The sequence below is a fragment of the Argiope bruennichi genome, chromosome 11 (genome assembly GCF_947563725.1).
Source record: "Argiope bruennichi chromosome 11, qqArgBrue1.1, whole genome shotgun sequence".
Lineage (NCBI taxonomy): Eukaryota > Metazoa > Arthropoda > Arachnida > Araneae > Araneidae > Argiope > Argiope bruennichi.
In genome coordinates, this window is record NC_079161.1 from 29593089 (window position 1) to 29620504 (window position 27416).

At 28.4% G+C, this 27416-nt stretch overlaps 1 protein-coding gene across 1 annotated transcript in view; it reads left to right on the plus strand.

Annotated features, from left to right (window-relative positions):
• The first annotated feature begins 395 nt into the window (after nucleotides 1-395).
• LOC129957348 (coiled-coil domain-containing protein 39-like) overlaps nucleotides 396-27416 on the plus strand; it is a 45309-nt gene continuing 18288 nt past the window's right edge. Inside the window, exons 1-15 of the mRNA XM_056069632.1 lie at nucleotides 396-590; nucleotides 668-787; nucleotides 889-1035; nucleotides 2382-2540; nucleotides 4032-4124; nucleotides 4209-4337; nucleotides 5814-6005; nucleotides 9625-9728; nucleotides 12333-12570; nucleotides 15107-15196; nucleotides 15312-15476; nucleotides 17476-17613; nucleotides 18393-18509; nucleotides 25099-25238; nucleotides 26798-26870. Coding sequence (XP_055925607.1) covers nucleotides 489-590; nucleotides 668-787; nucleotides 889-1035; nucleotides 2382-2540; nucleotides 4032-4124; nucleotides 4209-4337; nucleotides 5814-6005; nucleotides 9625-9728; nucleotides 12333-12570; nucleotides 15107-15196; nucleotides 15312-15476; nucleotides 17476-17613; nucleotides 18393-18509; nucleotides 25099-25238; nucleotides 26798-26870 — 2007 coding nt within the window. The 5' untranslated portion in view covers nucleotides 396-488. The remainder of the gene's footprint in view (nucleotides 591-667; nucleotides 788-888; nucleotides 1036-2381; nucleotides 2541-4031; nucleotides 4125-4208; nucleotides 4338-5813; nucleotides 6006-9624; nucleotides 9729-12332; nucleotides 12571-15106; nucleotides 15197-15311; nucleotides 15477-17475; nucleotides 17614-18392; nucleotides 18510-25098; nucleotides 25239-26797; nucleotides 26871-27416) is intronic.

A 27416-nucleotide genomic window follows, 5' to 3' on the forward strand; every position in this document is an offset into this window, starting at 1 on the left:
GTAATCATTGTAAGAGGATTTTTTTTTCCACCATTAAATTGATAAATATTCGGTTCGATAGTTTTAAATCGTCATTATTTCAATAATTACACTAATAAATGAAAACAAAATTAAAATGACAATATTTTACTTTTTAGAATTCTGAGATCGTGAATTCAAATGTATGCTTAACTTTTAGTCATCTTATTAGCTCCGAAAAAATAAATAATATATCTCTTAAAAAGTGGTGCGAAAATTGTGGCATAAAAATTTTATGTTATTATGCTTCCAGTCAATAAAATATTATGTCAATCATGCTTCCAGTCAAAATTTTAATTTAAAACTGCTTATATAAAGTATCGAATTTGGCAACAATTATTTCAGCTTCTGTTTCCATGACAACGAATCCAAAGACATTAGAGATGCGTTCAAATTTGAACTTCAAAATAAGGGTTTCGTACTTTAAAATCAATTTGATCTCATAGTAAAGGCTATTTTTATTACCAAAAATGTTAGAAAATACTGTCGATTTAGCTGGTTATGATCTAGTATGGCGAAATAAACCTGAATTACCAGCTGCAAATGAAGAAAATAGAAAATTAGAAGAAACAGTGAGTAATTGTATTTTAGATCAAATTTTAATAGTAAAAATTTTATTTTTAAGAAACTAATATTTATCTGTTTTTAGCTTAGGCAAAAAAAGATTGAAGTAGAAAGATTGAAAATTGTTTTAGAGAATAATATCAATAAGGGGAAATATATAAAAGAACATGTCAATGATTTATCCCAAACTCTTAATTACAAGCAGGTAAGCAAAATTAATTTTATACATGAGCTAAATATTAAAAATTTTTTAAAGCATTTAAAATTAATAAATAATTTACCTTCAATTTTGAAATATTTTCTTAGCAACTTTACAAATCAAGAGAACATGAACTGGAAATGGAAATACATACTGAAAAGGTTTTGGAACGAGAATGTTGTCGTTTAGAACAAGAATTAAAAGTTGTCAATCGAGAAATCAACTCTTTGAAGACAAGACAAAAACAAAGAGAGGTATATATCCTATCGTAAAAATAAAAAAAATTACAAATTCTATCAATTATTTTACAATGAATCATTTTAACCTTTATTAAAAAGCAGATCTGAGGGCACTATTGCAATGATGTTATATAAATTAATTTTAATTGTTAAATTAAAAATTTTGAAAATATTGCATTAGTTTTAATGGACAATATGTGACACTAAAATATTGATAAAATGTGGTATCAGATATGATCATAGCATTGCATCATTTTTGTCACAAAAAAAAATCTTAGGAAAAATATGAAATGTATTTTCAGTCACACAGTGATTTCAATGAATGTTTTTAATAGTTGAAAGATAAATATGAGACTATGCAAAACAATTGTGTATACATTATTTTGCTCCTAATTATGAATAATTCTTCTATTTTTTAAAAATATATTTTTAATTTCATTTTTTATTCTATATTTTCCTATAATAAACTTTTAAATTCTATATTATCCTTTTATTGCTTTTTTCGGTACTTCTGTTAGCTGGGCACAAGCGGTAAATCTCTAAATAATGTAGAATTCTGCCAAATTCGCGTTTGGTTCACAATCCATTAGCCGGGCGCAAGCGAAAAATCGCCAAATAAAGTAGAATACCACCAAATTTATTACGCCAAATGTACGTTTGTTTCACAATTAGCAACATTTGTGCCCGCCTAATGGAATAGTACCTTTTTTTTTAATCGAGTGAGTACAAAATTATTTTCTCTTAAAAGCTAATATTTGATTGATTTTTTTTAAATTTATGAATCTTTATCAAGAAAAAGTAAAGTTGCTGAAAATGTAGAATATCTCTGTCATTGCCTTGGGCAGTTATTAATTATTTCTCTATGATTTAATTTATGGACACTATGAAAAAAGCATTGTGATTTTATGTTACAAATTATTATTATTATTATTTTATTTATTTATTTTGCTCTCATAAACAAATTTTTCAAACTTTTTCAATACATGGTGACTATATTATTATGCTTAAATTACAAATTTTATATATTTTTAAAACATATTATGTTTGTGAAATATAGTATGGATTTTTTTTTAAATGTAAAAACTTTATTAGAATGGTTAGTGTAATTTTTGGATTGCATTTTTTGCTAGTAATTTTTTATTAATCAAAATAAATAAGTTAATTCATAAGAATATATATTTCAAAGGAATTCAATGTTTTGTTGTAAAGTGACAGTGAGTAATTATAAAACTATTTTTAAAGGTTTCTTCAATTACCTTTCTAATTTATAAAGGTTTTCAAAATAACATTTTAAGTGAATATTTCTCTTTTAATCACAAATTAATTTCTAACAAAATAGTAATATTTTATGGTCATTCTAGATTGCTATTGCTGAACAAAATGAGAAGAAAGAGAAACTGAGAGCAGCAATGCAATGGGATCTAGAAGCCTTATTGCAGTACTTAGAAAAATCTTCCCAGGCGGAAAAAGATAATATGGCCTTATTGAAATATACCAGTGAAGATGATAGCAAACTGAATGTTGGTGATTTTCTTTAATATAATAATTTTAAATATATTAATAAGTGATTTTTTTCATGTATTGTTTAATATATTTTCAGATAATAAGTCTATGAACTTGAATTTGAAAAAATAAAAATATACAAAAATTATAGCATATAATAATGTTATGAATTCATTAATTCATAATATTTTACTGCTACTTATTATAATTTTTTAAAGATGTAATTAAATTGTGTTATTTGAAAACTTAAAAAAAAGTTATTATTTACTGATATGATTTTGTGAAGGATTTTGTTGCTGTTGTTGTTTGAATTTGTTTCATTGCAAAATCCAATCTAACTTGTGATTTTGGGGAATATTATAAACATGAAGTTCAATCGATTTATAATTCTTATGCTATTTATCTTGGATACATTTTTTATAATACTGTTCTAAATAAACTAAAGGAGCAACTGCATATATTGTTGCAACGAATTATATATATTTGTACATTTTTAAAGAATTATATGAATGTGAATAGTTAACAGTGAATTTTACCACTGTTGTCTTTTTTTTTTTTTTTTTTTTTTTTTTTGTAAAATATATTAGTAAAAATAATTTTCGAAACTGTAAATATCAATTTTTAACCTCTGAAAATGGAACTGCTATTCTACATAAAATTTAAACATATAAAATAGAATTTAACATTCACATTTCAACTATCCAAATTCCAAGATCAATTTTTCAGATAAAGTTTTTACTAAAACATTTTTTTTTTTTTTTCATTTTTTTTTAAATCATTGAACAATTATATTTATTGACTCTTTAGGCTGCTTGTAATTACTTATGTTCGTTAGAAATTTTGGTACTTTTCCACTATACCGGCGATAAAGTTGCCAATAATGATTCAACCACCGCCAAACGAAATATCGCCGCTGGTAACCTTTTGTGATTTGTTCCGGCGACTGTGCGCTGCAAAAAGTCTGCTTGGCGAGATTCGCGCCGGTATTCTGGAAAAGCACCGAAATTTTTTTCCTTTTAGTCACCTTGGGGATTATCTATTTTCGATTTTCTTTTAGTAGAAACTAATTCAATATGCATATCATATTAAAATAGAACAAAAGAAAAAATCCTGGAATAAGATAACAGATTAGTGCCTTAAAAGAAGTGAAATCTTAGTTCATCACTCACTTAGTTGTATTAATATATCACTCAAAATAAATAAGTTTAACTTATTAATATTGATTCTGTAGAGTGTAACTATTGTTCAACGCTATAAAACATACAGACAATTTGAAAAAAAAAACATCTTTTTAACAAAATCAATTGAAAGAGCTATATTTTATTCCTATATTAAAAGCATTTATTATTATCATCATAATCATAAAAAATTACCCTTTAGTTTTTTTTATTGATGGTTAATTTGAAGTACATAAGTTTTTAAATTTGAATTTCAGGGTGTTTTAATATTTTATCCATATGTAAATATAATTATCATTCATTAATCGTTTATACTTGTTTTAAAATCAGGAAATTGAAATACATATTGAAAGATTAAGTAAAGAGGCTTATGAAAGAAAGAGTGCTCTTGAAGATGCAAATACAGAAGTTCTCATTGTACAGGTATGTATAATAATTCTCTCTCCATTAATATATTTTAATAGATAAAAAAATATATAATACAAATATTATATTTTTTATCTCTAGACAGAATTGGATCACATACAAGAAGAATTCCATAATGCATACGTTGAAAGGAACATCTTGATCAGTAATTGGGAAAAAGTTATTCACCAAATTCAACATCGAAATAAAGAAGTGAACAAGTTGTCCGAGGTATTTCCTACTTATATTTATTCATCTTTTATTATGCATGCGAAATCATGGTGCATTAGAAATGAATTCAAAATTTTGGCTTTCTAGTGAAAAAAAAAAAAAAAAATCTTTTATTTTGTAACGTTTTCCCGTTTTCCTCACATGGTAATTGGCATTCCGGGCAATGTAACGTCGCTCCTTTTCCCAGTTAAGTGCCCTACGGACCGCCAGATGTGGATCCTTTTTAATTAGTAGAATCATTTTTTGAATCCAGGTGAAAAACCGCAGATGTGTGTATCGTCGTTTCGAATAGAACCATCATGTCTTCAAGGGAGAAGAACATCAAAACCTTTTTTCCATTATGAAGGTATTCCTCAAATCTTCAAGAAACGATCAATCACTAGCAACCATTGTCATTAAGTGTCAAAAGCAGGTAGACTTTAGCCAATGTTAGCTGTGAATTGATTATAATTAATATGTGTTCGAGAAGGGTCAGCTACAAAGATAGATCCTGAACAGACATTCCCACAATCGACTGTAAACCGTTGAGGAAGCATTGCTGAGCAGCTATTGGATGATAGGGAACTCAAGTTCACCACTGAGAAAATCAAAGGCGGAGATCTGACAGAAATAAAATGAGATATTTTTTGTTTTTGGAAAGGAGAGAGCAGTGAGAGGCGTCGAAGGAAAATTCGAAGAAGTTGTTCGGAGCTCCGGAAGGATTTGTGAGGAGCTCCGCGTGATTCGGTTTTTTCTGTTAGGATCCGCCAGATAAAAATCGGTGGATTTCTCGAGTAGCCCCTGGAATAGCCGTTTTGAGCTAACAACCTGTTAGCGGGGGTTTTTTTATGTGTTCGCGCGCGCGCGTGTGTGTGTCTACTCTCCAATGTGATCGAGGAACTATTTCATAATTAAACTTTCAACTGTTGTGTGAATTTTGTAAATAATACTAACCTAGACGAGAACAAGCTGTTCTTGTGTACATATAAGGCTGAAAATAAAAGAATTATTTTGCTACACCGCTTTCTTATTTGATCGATCAGGATCAAGATATTACAATTTGAATTTACTAATTTGGAATGAAATATAACTAATTGATATATTTTGGTTGAATAACAAAATCAATGTCCAGAAAAATCTAAATTTACAAATTGGAAATATTTGTTAATTAAGAGGCTTTATATTTCAAGCTTTTTTAATATATTCCATGTCCATATATCTAACTTATGCTAATTTTCTATTTGATTATTCTAAAAGAAATAACACATTAGCATTGTTAATCAGTATTTTAAAAATTTTGAATAAAATACCTAAAATTGCATGGCCAAAAAATTCTTAATTCATGTCACCATTTAATTACTACTTAATGTAAGAATCATTTTAAAAAAAAATGAATTTTGCACACAAGCAAGTTTGCTTTCAGGATATTCTAAAAATTGAAATATTCTATAAATATCGTTCTAACTATGAAAAGAATGTACTTTATATCTTTTCCAGTACATTATGGAGCTTAGAAAAGAGGAAGCAACTTTAAAACAGTCATTAAAGGAACAAAATGATTTGTTATCTACGGAAATATCGCACAACAATGAACTAGAGCGTAAAATAAAAGAAAAAGATCGTATCGCCACTGAGTTAAGGAACGAAATAAAAGTTGCTTCTGAAAAAGAAACGGATCTTAAAGCTCAGGTTTGTATCTTATATTTTCTGCATTCTTGTGCTACACTATTTATCATTGAATATTTATGTGTACTGTCAATATTCTGGATATTTAATAATAAAGATATTTTGCACGCATGAATAAGGATAAATAAATATAAAAATGTATGTGTTTTATCTTATAACTTTAAACGAGCAATTCTTGTATATATATAAATTTATTTATTTCATGTATCTCGGAAACGATTCTAAAGATTTGGATCAAATTTTATATTTAAACTATGTTTTGCTTTTTAAACTTTAAACTTATCTATACAGGTGTTTTTCCTAAAAAAAAAGGCCTTTACGCACACACGCACAATATATATATATAGCTAACTATTAGAATAAGTATATTCAATTTCCGCTTCCAGTGTGGGCAGTGCAGTATAGTGGTCAGAATAACAACAACAGACCGCGTGTTGCGGGTTCTTGGTTCGAGTCGTGCTTTTTGCTTTATTTTTGTACTCAAGAATTTATTTTTAATATTTTTGCTTTTTAAATTTATCTATAAAGGTGTTTTTTCTGAAAAAAAAAAGCAATTTTACACACACACAAACACATTTTATTTATTTTTCATTATGGAAATCAACTGGAATAGTCTCGCAAGTTCTCTGAGAAAGGTGTCATCTCCTCCCCATATAGAAATTATGGACATTGATCAATAAACAGGCATTACCCTTAAAAATAACTCGGGGGAATTTCTTGGCGAAGAGCCACAAAATCTTGAATTTGAATTTTTTCTTCTTTGAAGACTATGATACTTTCTTACAGCATCTTATAACTTTAAAACAGCAATTCTTGTATGCATATAAATGTATTTATTTCGTGTATCTTGAAAACGGCTCTAATGGTTTGGATCATTTTTTAAAAATCTAGATAAGGTTTTGCTTTTCAAGTTTATCTATATAGGTGTCTTCTCTGAAAAACATACGTGATTTTACACTTAAAAAAAAACATTTTTTATAACTAACTATTAGAGCCTTTTTCTCTCTGCTTTTATGCTGACAACGTCATATAGCGCCACCTCGGACCTGATTTAACCATGGTAAATTTGAGTGGAAGTTCAAAAATACAAATATAAATAAAAAATAAATATAAATAAATTATATGATATATAAACTGTAAAATAAATACTTTAATGTCTTTAATAATATAATATCTTTAATAATATATTGTAATATCTTTAATGTCTTTGCACCAAATTTCTAGATGTCTATTAGATTTTGAGCAAAATCCGTTCAGAGGAATGTCTGTCTGTCTATTACGAATATAAGTTAGCGGGATAACTGCAAAACGAAGATAATACAGATAAATTTCGGTACACAGATTTAATTTTTACAGTATAGATACCTACCAAATTTTGAACGTCCGTCGATCTGTACTTTCAGAAACACATAAAGGTGATATATATTTAAAAATACAATCACTTAAATGTTTCACATTTCGTACGTGATTGTGCAACATTAAATGTAGTTGTATAATACTTTTGTTTCAATCCTTTAAAAAAAGCATGTCTAACACACAAATTCTATTTTCGGATACTATGAACCACGTGCCATGATTAGTCGCCAAATAACTCGCCAAGGATGACACGATAGATTCAGTAAAAATGCTAAACTTACGCCAAAGGTTAATATTTCGTAACTATTGTGCGCCAATGCCATGCAAGACATTTTTTGAGAGTATGCGAGAAAGTTTTAGGAGATTACTCGCGATGGTTATTTTCATTATTGAAATATTCTTGACTGTTTTAATTGATCTGATACATATTACAATAATTGCCGCTTAATGGGACTACTTTGGAACTGAAGAATTTTGATAACATTAACCGATTGATAAAACAAAATGGGTAAAATCAAACTATATTTTTATCACATCCAGAGAAAAGAAAAAAAAAATTTTTTTTTCATTGCTATCTATTGTTTATTTTTAAAAATTATAGTTAAAAAATCATTAATTATTGCTTATTGACAATCATTTCTTAACAGCTCAGTTATATGTATGTTCGTACTTGTTTTATTTTTTAAAATTTGTTGAGCAATGCTGTGCATCGGATTTCACGCGCTTGACTTATTTTGGCATTCGTTGGAGGATTTTCAACACATTGATCTCCATCGGAATAACAAACATTTATTGCTTGGCTTTACTCACACAAATATCAACGATTTACTAAAATTTTATGAAAAATAAGCTATTATTTTAATTTATTTAATCTTTAATTGCAACGCAGAAGTTATTGGTTCATTTTAAATAAACGTTCATGTCTGATAAGAGTCTCAATCTTGTCTTTAACACTCAAATCAGTTTTTTTTCCCTTTTATCCGCTTTGCTTTTACAATTCAGTCGCGAGCAATAGTTTCTTATGATTGATTATTCGAGGGATTTCAAGCCAGACCTGGAAGCATCGCTGTTCTTTTAAATCAATCCAGAATGTTCCAGTCTAGGCAAAAGATGTTAACCCCATTATATGAGAGAAGTGACTCTCATATATTTAATTATTAGTGGAGTAAGAAATTTTACGAAATTATATCGTAAAACGTTGGTTGAAAATGAAAGATCTGCCATTTATCTACTTCAAATCTGATAATGTTAAACGATGTTATGATCACACTAAACAATTATATTTGTGGAAATTTGATTCAATAGATTCGGTGCCAGAAGTTTTTAATAATATAAAGCAAACGATAATATTAACCGCGATTACATTAAGCTGTGTGCCTAACTATTCACTCTATACTATAGCATATATCATCACTATAGCACATATCTATTCAATAAAAATAATTGAATAGATATGGGCTATAATTTTGAATTATTCTGTAAACTGCATTCTGATGTTTCCAATAATCGTTCAATTGACTCAATTTGCTATGCAATTTCCTTATTTCTTGTTAAAGTTATTTGTTATTATTTTTGCATTTTAGCGTTTACTTTCTTCTTTACTGATTTGTTACTTTTTAAATTTAGAATTAAAGGTTGCATAATTAAGTAAAATATATTTTATATTTGATACTTAAAACAACTTGCAATGCGTCCAAATGTGTGTTTGCATGTCCTTAGAATTTGTGATTGTTTGGAAACTGGAATTTTGCTCAAATAAACCAATAAGGAGAGCACTTAAGGGATTTTTAAAAAAATAGGAAAAAAAAAAAAAAAAAGGTTAAAAGTTCAATGTAAAGAAAAATTGTGTGTACATCTTTCCAAGCAATTTTATGAAAAAACAAATTTTAAAAAAATATTGATTCAGATTTAACTCTTGGGTACATTTGACGTAACAGAATGTCATATATTTGTTGGAATTTATTTGTTTTAATTTATTCTAATACCTATTGCCTTAAATTATCACAGTATTCAGTAGAAGCATATATCATAAATAATGAAGTCAACGAAATTTTGCATATATACTGCTTGCACAAGTATGAAGAAATGATTGATTCCAGATGCAAGCATTTGCAAATAAATGTGTACCCAAAGGGTTATAAGTTATTATTAGCTTTAATTCGTTATTTAGCTTGCTGTACATTTGAAACGGCAAGGTTATTTCCCCAGATTATTTTTAGATTTTTAACAAAATTTAAAATCTTTTTTTTTTTTTTTTTTTTTTCAGCTATCCACCGTGAGGAATGTTTTGAACAATGTTCTGTATCTGAAACAAGTTGCAATAAATGAACTAAAGCAGCTTGAAAAACAATTGTATCAGAAAAATGAAAGGTAATATTGAATAATTAGATGCATCTTTTACAAATATTCTTTGAAAATTCTCAATACCTTTATTCATATTTGTCAATTTTTTTTTTTTTTTTTTTTTTTTTTTTTGTAGTATAGAGAAAGCATAGTAATGGTCAAAGAAATTCAAACTCGAGTTTTTGGCAAATCTCCACGTTTTACACTTACCAGAATTCGAAAAACACATTTGTGGAAAATGTCCGTCTGTCGATCTGTGAAAAAGATTTTTTTTTTTTAAAAAAGAACTCTACTTTTTTTTATATATATAGTCGTTACATCCAAAGTCATTTGGAAGCTTACTATATGTATTTCGGAATTGACTCCATTTTCTTATCTCAGAAAACAAGAATCTTGTCTTTGACACTCGACGCTGGCTGTCACACTTCACACTAGATTGCTTAGAAGGAGGTAGCAATAAAATTTTATTTCTAATTTAATAATATAAATTTTTTTGTTATCAGTAAATAATAATTTCAAATTAAAACATCTATTTTTCAATTTTTAAAGCGGAATAATTTTTAAAAAAATTGAGATTTATATTTGGAAATATGTTTAATAACGAATTTTTTAAAGTGATATCTGAAAATTATTCTTTTATATTGCTTAGATTATACAACTAATTATATAAGATTATTTATGCAACTAAAGGAATGCGTCTGCAGCATAAATATGATTTACTTTGGATTTTATTTAGAAAGAAATTCTCCAGTTCTATGAAGTCCAATGCGCATTATCGAATAAGTACAAGAAATGCGCGTCTTCGCTGGTTAAATTACAACACCTATTTGTATGCAATACTCGATTTTATAAAACAGAGTCATATTAAAATTTTTTGCTTATCATATTCAATAATTGATGTAAAAAATATTATATAAAAGCTATTAAGAATTGCCCATGAACGAGTAGAACATTTGACAAATACAATCCATTTATTTGAAATGTTTGTCTCTGAAATTTATTTACAATTATTGCAATTGTCTTTTAATTAGTTTAGGGTAGGTTTAATGCATGACATGACAACAATTTTTCTAGTATCAATTAATCCAGTAGAAATAATGTATTTTTAAGATGCTTGATACCAATATTACCTCATTATGATTAAATCCTGTTCAACATTTAAATTTTTTAAACTAAGTAAGGATTTTGATTTAAAATTATTCTATGTCTATGCAAGTCTAATAATCTTAAAGTATTTAAGAATTTTAGAAAATACACTTGGTTGCCATCTCATTGGATCTCATTGGATAAGATGAAATCATGGCTGTAGTAAACTTTGCAATTAATTCTAGAGTGTTTTGTATAATCAGAGGCGTTGAGACCAGGGAGCCAGCAGCAATATAGATTCGTCGACGTTGTCTTAAAGGACATTAATGTCATTTTTTAAGGGAAAATATAAAAAGTGAAAAAAATAATATTATGCCCTGGGTGTTGTTTGTACTTGGAAAGCCACTGATGACGACATGGGGTGAAAAAAAATCATATTGTGCCGCGAGGGTTACTTGCATCTCTACCCCAGAATGTATAATGTCAGCATCAATTTTGTACGGTTTTCATTTTTACTTTCTTCTATACGAGTCTAGAGAAAGTATTCTAATCGTCAAAAAAATCGAACACGAGATTTTGATGAATCACCACGTTTTTGATTACCTTAAGTTCGGAAAATACATATGTAAAAATGTCCTTTTGTCTGTCTGTGACAAAGATAATTCAAAAACACTTAGACCCAAACGATTGAAATTTAGTATACGGCGTTTACCTCTAATCTGTCGATTTCTTTCAAATTTTGTGCAAAATCCATTCGCAGGAAGTCAGTCTATCTGAATATTTGAATATGCGTTAATATGATAACTTTAAAATAAAGAGGATTGTAAAAACTCAGTCCACATGTTTAATATCTACAGTATAGACACCTATCAAATTTTGAGCCATATCCTTCAAGGGGTGCACCGTCTGTCAGTCTGTATTTTTAGAAGCATGCAATCGCGAGAACTCAAAAATGCAGTGACTTAAATTTATCAAATTTAGTATGTGATTTTGGATTACAAGTGCAGTTTTATGTCAAATTTTTGTTTCAATTGGTTGGAAAAATAGCATCTAAAACACAAATTCGATTTTCGAATACTATTCAGATACTAATTGCCAAAGAACACGCCAAGGATCACACGACAGATTCAGTAAAAATGGTAAATTCACGGAAAAGGTCAATGCACTACATCTACTGTACACTAATGCCAGGCGAGGTATCTATTAGAAAGAATGCGAGAAAGTTTTGTGAAAATCACTCCCTCTGGTTTATGTATAATGTATTATATGTGATATTATTGGCATAATTTATTTGGATTAATTTTATTTTTTAATTTTATTTTTGCAAAGAATGGGTTTAAATACAAATTGAATATGCAATACAAGAAGGCGGTGAAAACCGTATCTCTTTGATACTTTATTTATCTGTTATTTATTAATCTGTATTAGTTAAGAAAAAGGAATGCTGATAGCAAAAGTAATGCATAGTACAATTTTCTTTAAATAAAAAAAATGCAATGATAATTTTCTTCAATGTAGCCATGTTAATTCTTATTTGTATTTTAGACTTGAAGGCGTCAGAAAAAGCAATCAAGATCTTGAGGAAAAGATCGAGTGTTTGTCGAAAGAGACATTTGAAGCGGATCACTACACGAAGGAGCTGGAAGCTATCCTCCACAATGAAAACGATCGAAACTTGAAAATACAGAAAGAAGTTGACAGCATTTCCAAAGACATTTTGACTTATGATCATGAAATGAATGAATTAAAGCAGAAAGAAAAGATAATGGAAACTCAGAACAAGGTGCAACTAACTGTTTAATTCTATGATCAAATTTTCGTAAACTATTTTCAGGTGTGCTTTATTTGCTCATTTAATGCTTTGTTTTGTATCTTGAATTAAATTTTTAAATAGAATTTATTTCATTTAACACATGAATTATTTATTATTTGCACAGTATTCATTAAAATTAAATCTGAGATATATTCTATTTTTTTTATTTCTAATGTATTAATTTATTATTTTTTTTTTACTTGGCACATGAATTTTTATGATTTGCCTATTTGAGAATTCAATTTATTTTTTAATTTCAGTTTGATTCAGATGTATATTCTGTATATTCTAGGTGTAATTTCAGACTTATTTTTACGAAAAACAACTAAAGAAGATTTGATATTTTGATCTTTTTATTTATGAAATGTAAAAAGAACAAACGTTAAATCTTTCCTGTAATTTTATTATGTAATTTCATATATAAACATTTTTATATAATTATTATGCAATTTTACATTAGTATTCATTGTGCATTTTTTATAATTTTTGCTTCAAGTTTTATGAACTGAAGTTCTTAAACACTTTAATTCATATTTCAGTATTTTTAGGGTAAAAATACTGAAATAAGAATGAAATATATAAATTGTCTGTATATTTTTGTCATTATTTTCATATAAGTAAAAAAAGGCTTCGAAGAAACTATATTTTTTTATGTTGTTAGTTAAATGTGTTATCAATATCATTTCAATTATAACAAATTTTATCCTGCTGAAATTTTTGATTTAGAGCTGTTTTAAAATTAGTTTGTTATTTAGTCTCTCTTTTATAAGAAATTAACAGAAAATTAGTTCTTATGTTTATAAAGCCTTTGTCTTCAAAACTTTCATTCTTTTCTCAAAATTTGCTTTAGTAGCAAATGAGCTTCATTATTATACAATGCCCGCTTTTATTGTGACCTAATAACCAATTTCTAAACCATTAGATAGGAACATAATGTTGAAATTGAAAAATGCTTTAAAGGATGAAAAGAATTATTTTTTTCAGTCAATAAATGTATTTCTGTTAAAATTATAAATTTTAAATATTCCCATCAGTCATATTTAATAAAAAATTATTAACACTCTTACACTTATGATAAGAAAAAAAATCCTTTGATTTATAACTAATTTGTTATTTATAGCTGTTTAACCTGAATGGGAGTCGTATACATATGTATTTTAAGGAACAATTTGGAAAATAAGATGTTTAGATGGAATTAAAAATCTTATTATAATTTTTTTATTGATTTATATATTCAGTATAAAATAAATATTCAGGTTTCACGTAAATAATAAATGAAATATAACATACTTCGTTCGGTAAAAAAATAGCAAAAAAAAAAAACTAAATCATTTTAAGTTAAATATCGCATTAGAAATAAAATAATATTTAAAATGCGATTACAATCAATAATTCTAAAATTCCGAAACAATGTATTAAGAGTAATAACAAAAATGTTAACTCACAGGCAACGTTTTAATTTAAAAATAATCGCTCAAATGAAAAATATGTTTTCGATATAAATGAAAATGCAATAAATAAATAACTTATTGTTACAAGCAGCTGAAATTATGCATCATAGATGAAGGATTTAAATTTTGGTTTGTCCATTAACACCTGGTTTGTGATCTATTAGACAAAATTATTGTTTATATTTTAAAACAAGCTTGATTTTTTTTCTTTTATTAGCAGCTGAATTTTACTAAATTCCATAGTAATATAATTATTTTACAACCTCAAACAATTGTAAATTTCTTTGCTAAATTGAGCACAAAATGTATTCATAATTTCATGAAATATAATCTAATTCTGCAAATTAAAAAAATAAGAAATAGTTGGAAAAAAAACGACTAAAAATAATGCAAATTATGTAAAGTATTCAAAAAATATCTAAATTTGATTTTAAAAAAACAATGCATTATTTCAAATTGCAAACGATTCTTTAAGTTCTCTCTCAGCCACGAATTTAATTTTATTCGTTTAAAATATTGATTTTAAACGTTTCATAATACGATTAGTTTTTAGTTGCAAAAGAATAGATTTTCTTTCTTTTTTGAAAGTGATTGATAGAACCTGGGGACTTACATAAAGTTAGATTACATGACTTTTTGAAACATACATTTCTTATTCGAATCAATAAAAATGCCTTAAATCACTGGACAAATTCAATTTTTTTTAAAATATAAAGTATAATTCTTTCTATCATTTGAAGCATTCTCCAGTTTGGAACTAATCGTATTTATCTATCTCTAGTGGTTCGAAATTAGCTATTGGAACATCTTGATTTTTTTTTCTTTTGTAGATTTTAATACAGCTCCACAAAATTGCTTTATGTTAAAAGTCTTCTTAAATGAAATGTAAAGTTTTATATAATGTAGGTTTTTCACACACATTATATACATTGTATACATTAGGTCAGCAAAAATGAATGGTAAAATTATGATTTTAAAATGCTTGTCATAAATATTTCGAAATAAATCAAAATAAAGCATTATTATTCTTTAATATTCTTTTATTATTATTTTAGAACTGTCAAGCTGAAATACGAAACCTAAATGCAAAAACCATTGCTCTCGACCAACTAAGAGCAAAGCAAGAGAGTGATATGTATGAGATCGTAAGTATGGCAAATTAAAGGAATGAAAATATTTTTGAAATCATAAAATAGTTTTCATTTAGTAAAAAAATCTTCTACAATTGAAATTTCCGCAGATATATCTTTATATTTACAGGAATCTGGATTAGAAAAACTGAGACGCAGAGTGAAAAAAATGGCGGGGATAACAAATGAAGAAGAACAACGTCGAATCGAAAAAGAACGTTCTGCTCTTGTTTCTGTTCTAGAAGAAAAGAAGAGCTCTCTAAACATGTTAACTGAGGAACTTAAACTGATGAAGGTATTGAAAACCAATTTTTAAAAAGATGTATGTGCTAAAATTTGCATACGCTTTACTTTCTGCATAGAATCTTATATGAAAAATATTTCAGATAAACAAATGCCAATTTACAAATTAATTTATATATACTAGAAATTATGAGTCTGTGGTGGAATGAAGATCATAATGATCCGTGCAGTAGAAGCAACAAGACGTATATTTTTGGGAACATTTCTTTAATAATCACATTTTACATTACATAAACACAAAGACTAGACAAGACATTCACTCGCGCAGCCTAATAGAACAGCATATCATCTCATTTTTATTAACATCGCTATGCACTATGGGATGTGTACCTAATCAGGCATCGCCATCTATCATCCAAAAGAGAAGATAGAGTAATGCAACTCCTACAAGTCTATATTACACTTCTATGAGACAAAAGTTTGATCTGTTTAATATTTATTGTATAAGCAAAATAGTTTTTCTAGTTTTTGTTTATTTTTCTATTTTTATTATTTACTATGCAGTGCTGTAAGCTGTTTCTCAAGAGAATAAAATCAAAGTATACTTAAAAAAAGCAATTTAACATCTATAGAGTCCAAATGTTTTTATTTCTAATTTAGATATGCAGTTTATTTCTTTTCTAATGTATTAAGTACCCTCATGGACAAGTCTCCATTGAGTTGCGTTTGACATCAACATCTACTTATGGACTTAAGCATGTCAGATTTGCAGCTGCAATAAAATATTTTTTATACTTTAGCTAAAATATTATTTTCAACAGAAAGTTTACTGAAAATATGTTATTTTTTTAAGACAACTTGTAATTGGCATACATTTTATTTATTTAATTAAAAAAAAATTCTTTGTCTGATAAAATGTGTAGTTCATTTGTTTTGCTGATGAACACTCATACAGGAATCAAATGCTGTTATTTCATTTAAAATTACTCTTTCTAAGCTGAAACTCAAGCATCCATAATACGGAAAAAAAGTGAATACTAAAAATTAATGACTAAAATTAATTAGGACTAAAAATTAATGATAGTTCATTACAATTCAAGTTAAGAAATTATTAATGTATGAGTTGCTCTCTCTCTGGGTTTTTTCCCCCTATCTTCATTCACCTATGCCAACAATCAGAAATAAATTTTTGTTGTTTTAGTTTAAACCTGAATAGCAGGTTTTAAAGCATAAATACTATTCAAATGTATCAATCACTTTAAAATCCTTTGACATAATATTCTGAGATATTTAATTAGACATAATAATAGAACAAATAACTTCTATCATATTGCTACAAATCTGTAATATCTTATTGAATTGCATTTTTGTGAATCTGAATGTATGAAATACGAATCTCTAAATGAACATATCATGTGAGCGCCTCGCATTTTATAGTCTCCTGACAGGTTGTGACGTCAACATCATATACAATTATGTAGAAGAATCGTTAGATCTCACTTCCTAATTGAGATAAAGACTCATTTCTTGCGTTTTGCAAAACCTCTATTTTTGTTGCTGAGGTCAAGGTTCAATGACTTAGCATTCATTAAGAATCCCTGTATATCGCTTTTCCAGTGATTTTAATAATTGGCAGAACATTGATATAACAGATTTGTCCATTTTAATTTGCTTTAGTATAGAATAAGAAGAGATTTCTATATTGCTCTGAATGAATTAGTTCTAAAACCAAATTCCAGTTCATTTTGAAATATTTACTAATATATTCATTTCCTATTCTCATGCTTAAAAATAATTCATAAAATGGGATATCTTAAAAAAAAAACGCTTTCAAACTGGAAATTAATGATGACGATACTGTCACTAACAAGTCGTTAAATATTTTATTTTTATTAAATAATTTGTTGCTGGCTTTGTTTTATTTGATTATTTCTTCCTCGAGCTTTTCATATTAGAATGAAATGCGCAGGGAAGTGTTTTAAATCAATTGCATTTTATTAGTGTTTATCTTATAATCTTAATCTGAAAATTTTGTTTTCTCCATATTTTAGGAAAAAATCAGTGTGTCTAAAGGGCAATTAGAAGCAAACAAAAAACTTAATTCTGACCTCAATGAAAAGCTGAAATTCCTCAGTTTTTATGTTGCTAATTCAGAAAAATCTCTAAAATGCTGCATTTCCAGGAAACAGGTATTCAAAATTTATCTGATTTTAATTATTAATGATATAATTTAATTCTTAAACCTGTGAAGAATCTAAAATTGATTTAGCAGAAGTATGACATTGACAAAAATGAGTGCCTGTCGTTTGTTTATAATGTAATTCGATTACTGATTCACTATTACTGGACTATTGCATGTGTGGTTAAATCCTGTGAATATAATGCAGCTTGATTTTAAAATTATATTCTAATATTTACAACATATTTACAGATTATTTTAGAAACACAATTCGTAAGAGTGCGGTTAAAGTCGTAAAAATAAGGTTATAAAGTATTAAAAAAAAAGTCGTTAAAAATAAACATAAATTGCGATTTATAAGAATGCGATAATTAAAATTGAAAAAAAAATAAATCGAAAACACCAAACGATATTCTCGCGATTCTTCGTGGCCCGAGATTAATTAATTAAATATAAGAAACAAAACGATAAATTAGGTGTGCCATCTGAAAATCTTAATTAATTAAAGAGAATAAAAGAAACGTTAATTCAATAGCACCATCTGAGAAGGACGTCACTTCATGGAAACACCGAACAGTTTCTAATGATTTCAAGTTTTTGTTAATTTCCTGATTTAAGATCGCTGTAATCGAACTATTATAATGTTCTTTTTTTCGGCTGTCATTCCTAAAATATAGCTAATTTCATAACAATAACTAGGCTTGGTTGCAATTACTGTCAAGTAAACAGAAAAGTATTAAAATGTTTTATATAAATATTCATACAGATTTTTTGAAACATTTATTTTAGGAATTGCTTGTCCAAGAATGCCTAGAAAGATTCCAAATGAAGAAGTTCCAAAAACTGTTGAATAATAAAAATAAATCTGTTGCTTCCCTTCAGAAGAGTAAACTGGAATTTGAAATGGTAATTATTGATAGATATTTTATTCTTGTAAATTTCATTCTCATGTGAATAATTAGAAAATATAATTTCTATCTTTTAATTTTATTTTATGCTTTACTAACTTTTATGAAATACTATATTAATTCATGCTGTGTTGGAATATAGAAAGACAACTGAGGTTAAAGAAAATAAACTCATCTGTAACTACTTTCTAAACCATTAGAGATATAATATTAGGTTAAAAAACCGGGTAACCATTAGAGACGGTTTAGGGTAAACCATTAGAGATAAATAAGAACCTATAAGGTTCTTATTTTCTTTCAATAAATAAGTATTGAAAATAATATTTTTTCTTTATTTTATGACAAAATGATTACACGACATTTAATGTTTAAGATTTATTTGTTGCATTACTAGCCGCCTTTGGTGACCTGCCGATTCACCAGCATTAATGCTCTCTAAAATATTCAATTAATATTTTATATAACTTGGTCTCATAACAGTCTTTTCATCAAAATATTTTTATGCGACAAATTTTGATAGTCATCTGATTTACTTATACTACTATGTAAGCCTTAAGTCATTCTGTTCATTGTATTAGTATCTCTCTCTAATTTTCTATAAGCGCCCGTAAAATTCAATTTTAAATTAAAGTGCAAATGATGAAACGGCAATTAATATAAAGACTTTTTTTTTTACTGAAACTAACTATATCTTTAAAAAAAATATGAGTACGAAAGCAGAGTCGTTCGGCATTGAAGTCTTATGTGCACTACAGAATAATTTTCGTAATTTATATCTCAAAGAATTATTCAACAAAAATTTCCCGAATTCACCGCATAATTCAGTTTTTTGTTTCGTTTTCAAAAGGATTTAAATGATGTCAATAATAATATTTTATTCTTTCGGTTTATGAATGTACTTCAAAAAATTATGAAGTTTAAATTTTAGAGTCCTTTGGTCCTAAGGAATCATATTCTGCAAAATATTTTTGACATTCTAACTTTACGTAAGTATAAAATACTAAATAAATACGCAAGTATTTCTACCTTCTGCAATCAAATTTGATCGATTTATGAAGTTTTTAATATTAAACAAACAATTTTAAAACAATCAACATTTTCATAACTTAGTCCAATCAGTCTTGAGAAACCTTGGGAACTGTTTGGTGAATCATCTTTGAGACGATCGATGAAGGGATCTAAAATCGCCCGTTTTTACAGAATAGTGATATTCAAATGAAAATTACGCTTTTCTAAATTTAATTTAAAATAAAAGCCAATTTTTTCCCATGCACGTGAAACGTGCTCGTGCAGGTTAAATTTTATTTTTATTTTCTGATAAATAAGTTGTTTAAAAATATGATTAAATTATTTGTAAAAATTCATTAAAAATAGAAACTTAATTTATAGGTTAAAACATTGGTATCATTAAAAAGATAATTTTCTGTACTTTAATTTGATGCATAAATCGTGTTTGTGTCATAATATTTTTGGAAGCTATTCGAAAAAAACTCCAAAATTTCGCTTAATTTTTAATTAATTAAAAATTAAAAAAAGAAACATCTCCGAGGTACACATCCAAGGTATGCATGTGCCAAATCTGGTAGCTGTAAGTCGAACAGTCTGTCCTGTAGAGAATACAGACACACATTGATTTTTATTATAAGGATAGATATATGGACTGTTTTACATTTTTCCTATCTTTCGGGAAACTTCAATATCATCTCTATCCTAAATTTCTGAAACTTATTTTCAAAATATTTCGAGCTATGTTTTTATCTCTCTTACGGATTAGCACTGTTTATTATTGAGATGGTTTTTAAATAATAGGAACAAATAATTATAGGATGGTGCAAGATCTGGAAAGTACCGAGAATGTAATCAAATTTTAAAGCTTTTTTCTTACAGCCAATGCAATTTGCAATTCTTCATTGCTCCGAAGAAATACAACCGCTCGCCAATTTCTTGATTTTGATCGTTTTTCTGTTATGACGACTTTCAATTTATCAAGTTGATTGCTTTATTTGGCAGAATTGATCATTTCACCATGAGGAAAGAGTTCATAGTAAGTAGACTACACTTACCCAGTCCCGCTAAGTACGAAAAAAAAAAGTTTCTACTTTGAAGTTCGGCAACATTTGAAGGTTTATTGTCCTTACATCAGGTGCATTTTCTATCCACGCTTTGACAAAGAATTGAAGTTCTCATTATGAATGACACGTCTCTTTAAAATACGATCTCTTTCACAGAGAAGCAAATAGCACGTCGAAACGCGGTTTATGAAGCCGTCAATAAATATACAACTGCATATCGATGAACATATGCTCCATCCTGATCAAGTAATTATGGATTCGTATCATGGAAATGCTAATGAATCCACTATCTGGAGCACTTAATATTTTAACGGATTTTCAACGATCATGACATTGATAAGGTCCATATTTGTTGTTACTAGGCGGTAACTATGATCTAATCTTTCAAATCAAGATTGACAGCCTTAAAATTCTAAAACCTATTGGTGACAGTTATAATAGCCGTAACACCTCTGACGTAAATAGTACACCTCTCGTCTGCAGGAATCTTATGTACTCTAACCCTTTTTAAAACAATGAAACATAGCATACTACACTATCGTCTTCCTTTGACTGTCAACATTGAACGGTATAGAAAAAGTTATATAAAAGATTGAGTCACCAACAAAACATAATTTAAAAGAGGTCTGGAACAATTAAAACTGATGCCATAGATGGTAAAGAGAGAAGCTTGCATCTTAATAAGAACATAACCAGTTAAAGTTGTTCCAGATGTTCCTAATAGAACGATCTAATATTTCCAGTTAAAAAAAATGCTTCAAATTACGTGAAGAGTTATATTTTATGTTGCTTAAATCAATAAATAAACTTCTGGTAGATCTAATTATATTTATATATATAGTCCTCAGGTCTTGTTATATTTAACAGGACCTGTGGATTTAATTTATTGATGCAATGATATTTAAAACTAAAGTTGTCCGGTTTGTGAAACTTTGAATTTCATTTTTTTAATTAATGGCTGTCGAGGGAAACAACTTCTTTTTGAATTGGTTGATCTTCCACAAGGTATTCATTGAAATGTAAATATCGTCTAAAATGCTGACATTTAAAACTTCGTAACTCGATAAATTTTAGCTGTGGAAGACCGAAACTCTTTTTTGCTCGAAATGCTACTACACCAAAGAACTGTCTAGCTACTAAACTGGAAGATTGTTTAAAAAATTCGTCTTCGTAATTTTTTCAACTATCTTTATCGACTCAAATAACATAAAATATAATTAATTATGTCACTTAAAACATTTCCCAACTGTCCTATATTCCTGCCTCTAAAGATTAAAAAAGTAGCTGTTGTTTAACGATTAGAGTGGATATCGTATATGCACAGACATACGTATAGTGAGTATTTGAACAAATGTGTTTTAGATATACATTCTTACATATCGTATGGGAAGTTCTATTCGATCAGTGTGATGAGACCAAAAGCAAATCTCTTATACGTAACAAACGAAGGTAGGTCAATATGTATCTGCATTTTTATCCTAATTATCTGTAGGTTGTGTGCTAGCCAGCTACTAGATGGATTGTACTTTTCGCTTATGACAAATTTCAGTATTACCCTAATACTTTTTGCTCTGTTCCGAAGTAAAAACGACAGCTTTCTATAAAGTTTTTTTTTAATCTAAAGGTACATTAATGTGTTTATATCATTTTTAAAAAAATAAATACTATGAACGGACAGAAAAAAATGCCATGACTAAACATCATTGACCTTTACAAAACCTCTTTAGAATCAAGAAAAGTCAATCTCTTACATTCGTTATGCTACTACCATTATGCTAACGAAGATGACGAATTATTTTAACGAATTTCCGCTGAATTGAAGATAAAACAGATTTTTATCACCTAGAAGTAGAAAATAAATGTTACAGTATGGAAACAACCCAAATCTCCTCTCAAACCAAAATTCAAGAACTTCAACTGTCTGCAGAAAAAATAATGCTCAGATTTTTTTTTTTTTTTTTGAAATATTTGAAAAATGAATTGTTGTTGTTGTCGTGTGACAAGTGCAATAAAAAATTTTAAAAAAAGGCGAGAGAGATATAATTAGATTGGACTGAAAGCATACAGAACAGCCTTGGTCACATCTTCAGCTTTATCGGAATAAAGAATGCCCCTGGTGTAGTCAATGTCTATTTTGAAGAGGGCTGGAATAATGGAACAGTAGCTAAAAATATTCTCCGGATCCAGCTGCATGTCTTAACAGTGTCTGCATTCTTCATAGAGTCTGGAAACATCAGGCATGATCCTCATGTCCCTCAGGTGCCCTGTTCTGAGTCTTGCAATTGTGGTTGTGATGTCTCTTTTATAATTTAGATTTGCCTGGGAGAATTTTTTTCGATTGGTACAGAGCCTCTGTCTTGACATGGCATTTCAAAAATCAGTTCCAATGGCAGATTTATGCATTTTGTGATCCCAGGCAGTGATCATTATGAGGTCTTTCTTTTGGGTCAACTTAGTTCTGCATTTGACACATTTTTAAATTCATTAACATGTTTATAATTTATTTATTTATCACAACAACTTTGTGAAAACATATATGTTTTATTTATTTTATTAAAATTGATTATTGAGTGAAATCCACATTTATCTGTTACAAAATTATTTGATTGGCTGCTTAAAGCTTATAAATATTGTAATAACTAAGTGCCCATAATGAAACTGATAGGAATTATAAAGAGAAAACCCTTCATAAGATTGGACTGAACATAACATAACACTCGCTGGTCGACCCGTCATCGGCAATAGGCCCAGAGACCAACACTATTATCATTGTACTTACAGGGGAGGTGAGAACCAATCAGCACATCGGGAGCTTCTTATCACGTATCTGAGATGTTCTCTGTGAAAATAGAAATAAATCGGTGCCTGATCAATCAAGTAGTATCATTATATTATTTTCTAAATCATACAGTTTATAATCTTTACAAATTTACTCGGTAGCTAGGCTAATAAAAAATTTATCGATTTGCCTGCGCTCTCTGCATGAGCCAAGAGGTCCTAGGTAATTGCCTAGATGGATATCCACCATTGGTCAATTCTTGAACATTACTTGAAAAAAATTAGTGGCAACTATGAGCATTGTGATGATATCTTTTACAGCGAGTTGAAGCGTGCAATTCGAAATTAATCCCTAAATCAATTATTAAAAACGTTCTTTTCTTCCCATGACTTTGCGCGACCACATAGCGCCGAACACATTGTCCAACCAATACAGAATCTTCATTTCGATGTGTTGGAGTATGCTGTCCAAACTTCGCTTTATCATCCACTCAAGATTTTTTATTCCCATCTGTTTGGCTCATTTAAGGATCATTAAAAAGACCTAAGGTGTGCCTCCTATCAATAAGTGAACCAGCTGTGTTTATGTGGGCTTGGCGTTCATTTAATACGCGCTTATCTAATGTTTTTCCAAAAAGTATTGGAAATATTGTGCCATGTTGAGCCAAGTGCATTAAAATACAGGAGGACTGTTTTGAAAAAAATGCTGTTGCAAATGTTGTACTTTTCTTGTAATGCATTGTAAAATTTAAATAGATACTTATTGACTTACTTTCATAAAAAAATTTCCTTTGTAGTTGTTATGTTCTAAAAAAACACACACACACACATTTTTACTTAAAATTCTTTCTTAAAATAGTAGATTTTTGGGGGATTGACAAATTAAACATTTACTGATAAAATTGCAAAATTGTCTTTATTAATTTTCTGTTATTTTAAAATTGTTACTAATATTTTAATGGCTTGGAAATTTATAAATTTATTAGGGTGTCCCGTAACTTTCTTTCCTATTTCTAATATGAAATGAATACACAATATTTACAGTTTAAGAAATTATTTATTTTGCTATGTAAGAACCCTTTTTGCTCTGTTATCTTCTTCCATCTCTCGGGAAGCCTCATTATGCCTTCTTTCCAAAATTGTTGTATTTTGGACAAGAAATAATCCTCGAGGTGCGCTTTTATTTCGCTGATTGATTGAAAGCGTTTATTTTTAAGGACAGAAAGAAGTAATAATCAGATGGAGCGCGATCTGGAGAGTAGCAGGATGCGGTAAAACACCCCAATCAAACTGTAAGAGTTTTTCTCTTACGACTAATGCAATATGTGGTCCCGCGATATCATGAAGGAAAACTACGCCTCATCGGTTTATTAATTCTGGTCGTTTTTTTACTACGGCAGCTTTCAACTGATCCAGTTGATGACAGTATTTCTTAGAATTTATTGTTTCACTTTGAAGAAGGAGCTCGCGGAAAATTACAACTTTTCAATCCCACCAAAAGCCTATTGTCCTTACACCAAGTGCATTTTCTGTATACATTTTCATATAAAATCCAAGTTATGCTTCCATTTACAAGCCTCTTTAAAAACGGCAATGAGAAAGAAACTTTTGGGATACCCTAATATTTCAATTACTTGTAAAAATCGAAACTAAATGTCTGATACTTTTTTAAAGTTATTAACGAGTGCTAATGTGGTTTATTTCCTTGCTATTTACTGAGATACTGATTCTTAATAGATGATGAAAGAAAGGACAGAAGAATTGAAACATTGCAACGAATTATTAGAAGCTGAGATGAGAACAGAAACCGATGAATGCGGGGTCGTGAAGAAAAGATTGCTGGAAAGCGATGATAAAGTGATGAAGCTTCAAACCAAGTAATTTGTTTTCTTTTGCTAGGCTTCAATTGTGTTATTTGTGGAGACAAATGTTGCAATTACTTTTCTTTTTGTTTTGTTTCCTGATATGGATTTATTTAATTTCACAACTTTGTGTATAAATTATTTTGCATTAGCTTTACAAATCATTTTTCATAATCACTTCGTAAATCTTTTTTTTTTTTTTTTTACTTTCTTTGTGTTAATTGCACATTATAAATAATATAATAATTAATCAATTAAATGCTCTTTATAAATTGGCAGGCTGTAATAACATAGCCAGCCAAATTTTACGAAATTGACGTGTGTTATATCACTTACCTGGGTAATAATTCATAATTTAATACTAAGCTCCTTAAACTTTTGTACATACTTTTATTACTTATACTAAGTATAGAGAAAGTATAGTAATAGTCAAAAAATTCTTACTCGATATTTTGACGAATCTCCACGTTTCAGACTGACCCCGAATTCGAAAAATACGTTTTTGGAAAATGTCCGTCCGTCTGTCTGTATATGACAAGGATAGTTTAAAAATGCTCGCTTTGATCAAGATGAATGAAATTTAGTGCACTGTCTTTACAACAAATTTGCAGATTTCTATTAAATTTTGAATTAAATCTGTTCAGAGAAAGACCGACTGTTCGAATGCCCGGAGATTTTGAAGAATTTCTCAAGTTTCAGACATTTCTGAATTCGAAAAACACATTTTTGATGTCTTTTCTATCTGCTGCAAAAACGATAACTCAAAAACGTTTCGAGCTTCATGGATGAAATTTGTTGTAAGTTTACACTAAATTTGGAGACTCCGTCTAATTTTGAGCGAAATTCAGTCAGTGGAATTCATTCTATTTGTCCGGCTGTCCGAATGTAAGTAAATATAATAACTATAAATAGGAGAGTGCCAGACGGGGAATCCATCGAGATATTGACCATCTGCTGCTTTGTTCTTTTGCATGTGAAGGCGGTGACTCAAAAATGCGATGACTTAAATCAATGAAATTTTTTATGTTATCTTGTAATTACAATTTTAATACCACATCAAATTTTGGTTTTTAATCGGTCCAAATTATAAGGTCTGTCTCTTCGGCTGTCCAAATGCAAGTTAACATGATACTAGATAACGAAGAGAGTTAGATATATCAAATTTGGTAAACAGATTTAGCATTTAAAATGTGGATATTTATCAAATTTGGAATCAAATACGTCGATCTGTACTTTCATAAGTATTTAAATGTGATATTTCAAAAATGCAGTGATTTAAATATGTCAAAATTGGATGTAATTTTATTATGACAGTTATAGTTGAGTGTCAAATGTAATTCCAATCAGAAAATACACAGACTATAGTACCGGTTTTCTTTACTGTACTGCGAAGTGCACAACTTTCATGAGCGGTACTCTGAAAATAAAAATTTGAGCAGTCGTAGTGTTCACAACCTGTCTTATGTTCCACAATTTTATGTAGGAATCCCACACCCACTGGTTTTTAATTTAATGTGTAAATGTAGATCTGCGTAAATTGCTATCTTTATTTCTCATGTAAATATTTGCTTTAGGTATAAAATCGTCTTGGATGCACTGGGTATCTCTGAGCCTGGTGAAAGCATTGAAGCCGAATTACTTATAAAGGTATTTATCTTATTTCCTGGATTTTCTCAGTTTGTTTGTAAGCACTGAGATCTATAATCTCTGTAGAAGCATTGGAATCTGCAAGAGTTGGAGTATCATATTCTTCTACCGTATTCTGTTGTGGTTAAATGCTTAACAAATTTCAATCACTAATTCTGATAAATTAATATAAATGATTTCAAAATTACATTACTTTGAATGTCCATAAATTGCTGCTTAAAACAATTATTAGTGTTCTCAAAAGTCTAGAAGAGTCTTCTATAATTGGATTTTAATTCAATGAACTATTTATTGGGAGATGAAATTTTTTTTTAAAAATATATGTTTTTTAATTTTGTTGCTGACCTTTGAATGAATCCACCCCTTTGTATTTTTCTTCAAATTTAAGTTTTTCTTTCTTTCTTTTTTTTTCTTTTATGTGCGATATAAATCGATTATTTAATGTTATAATATAAATCGGTTATTTAATTATATTTATTAAAATAAGGAATTTTTACATTATTACAATGTATCTAAATATACATTTTAATGGGTTTTATTTTCTAT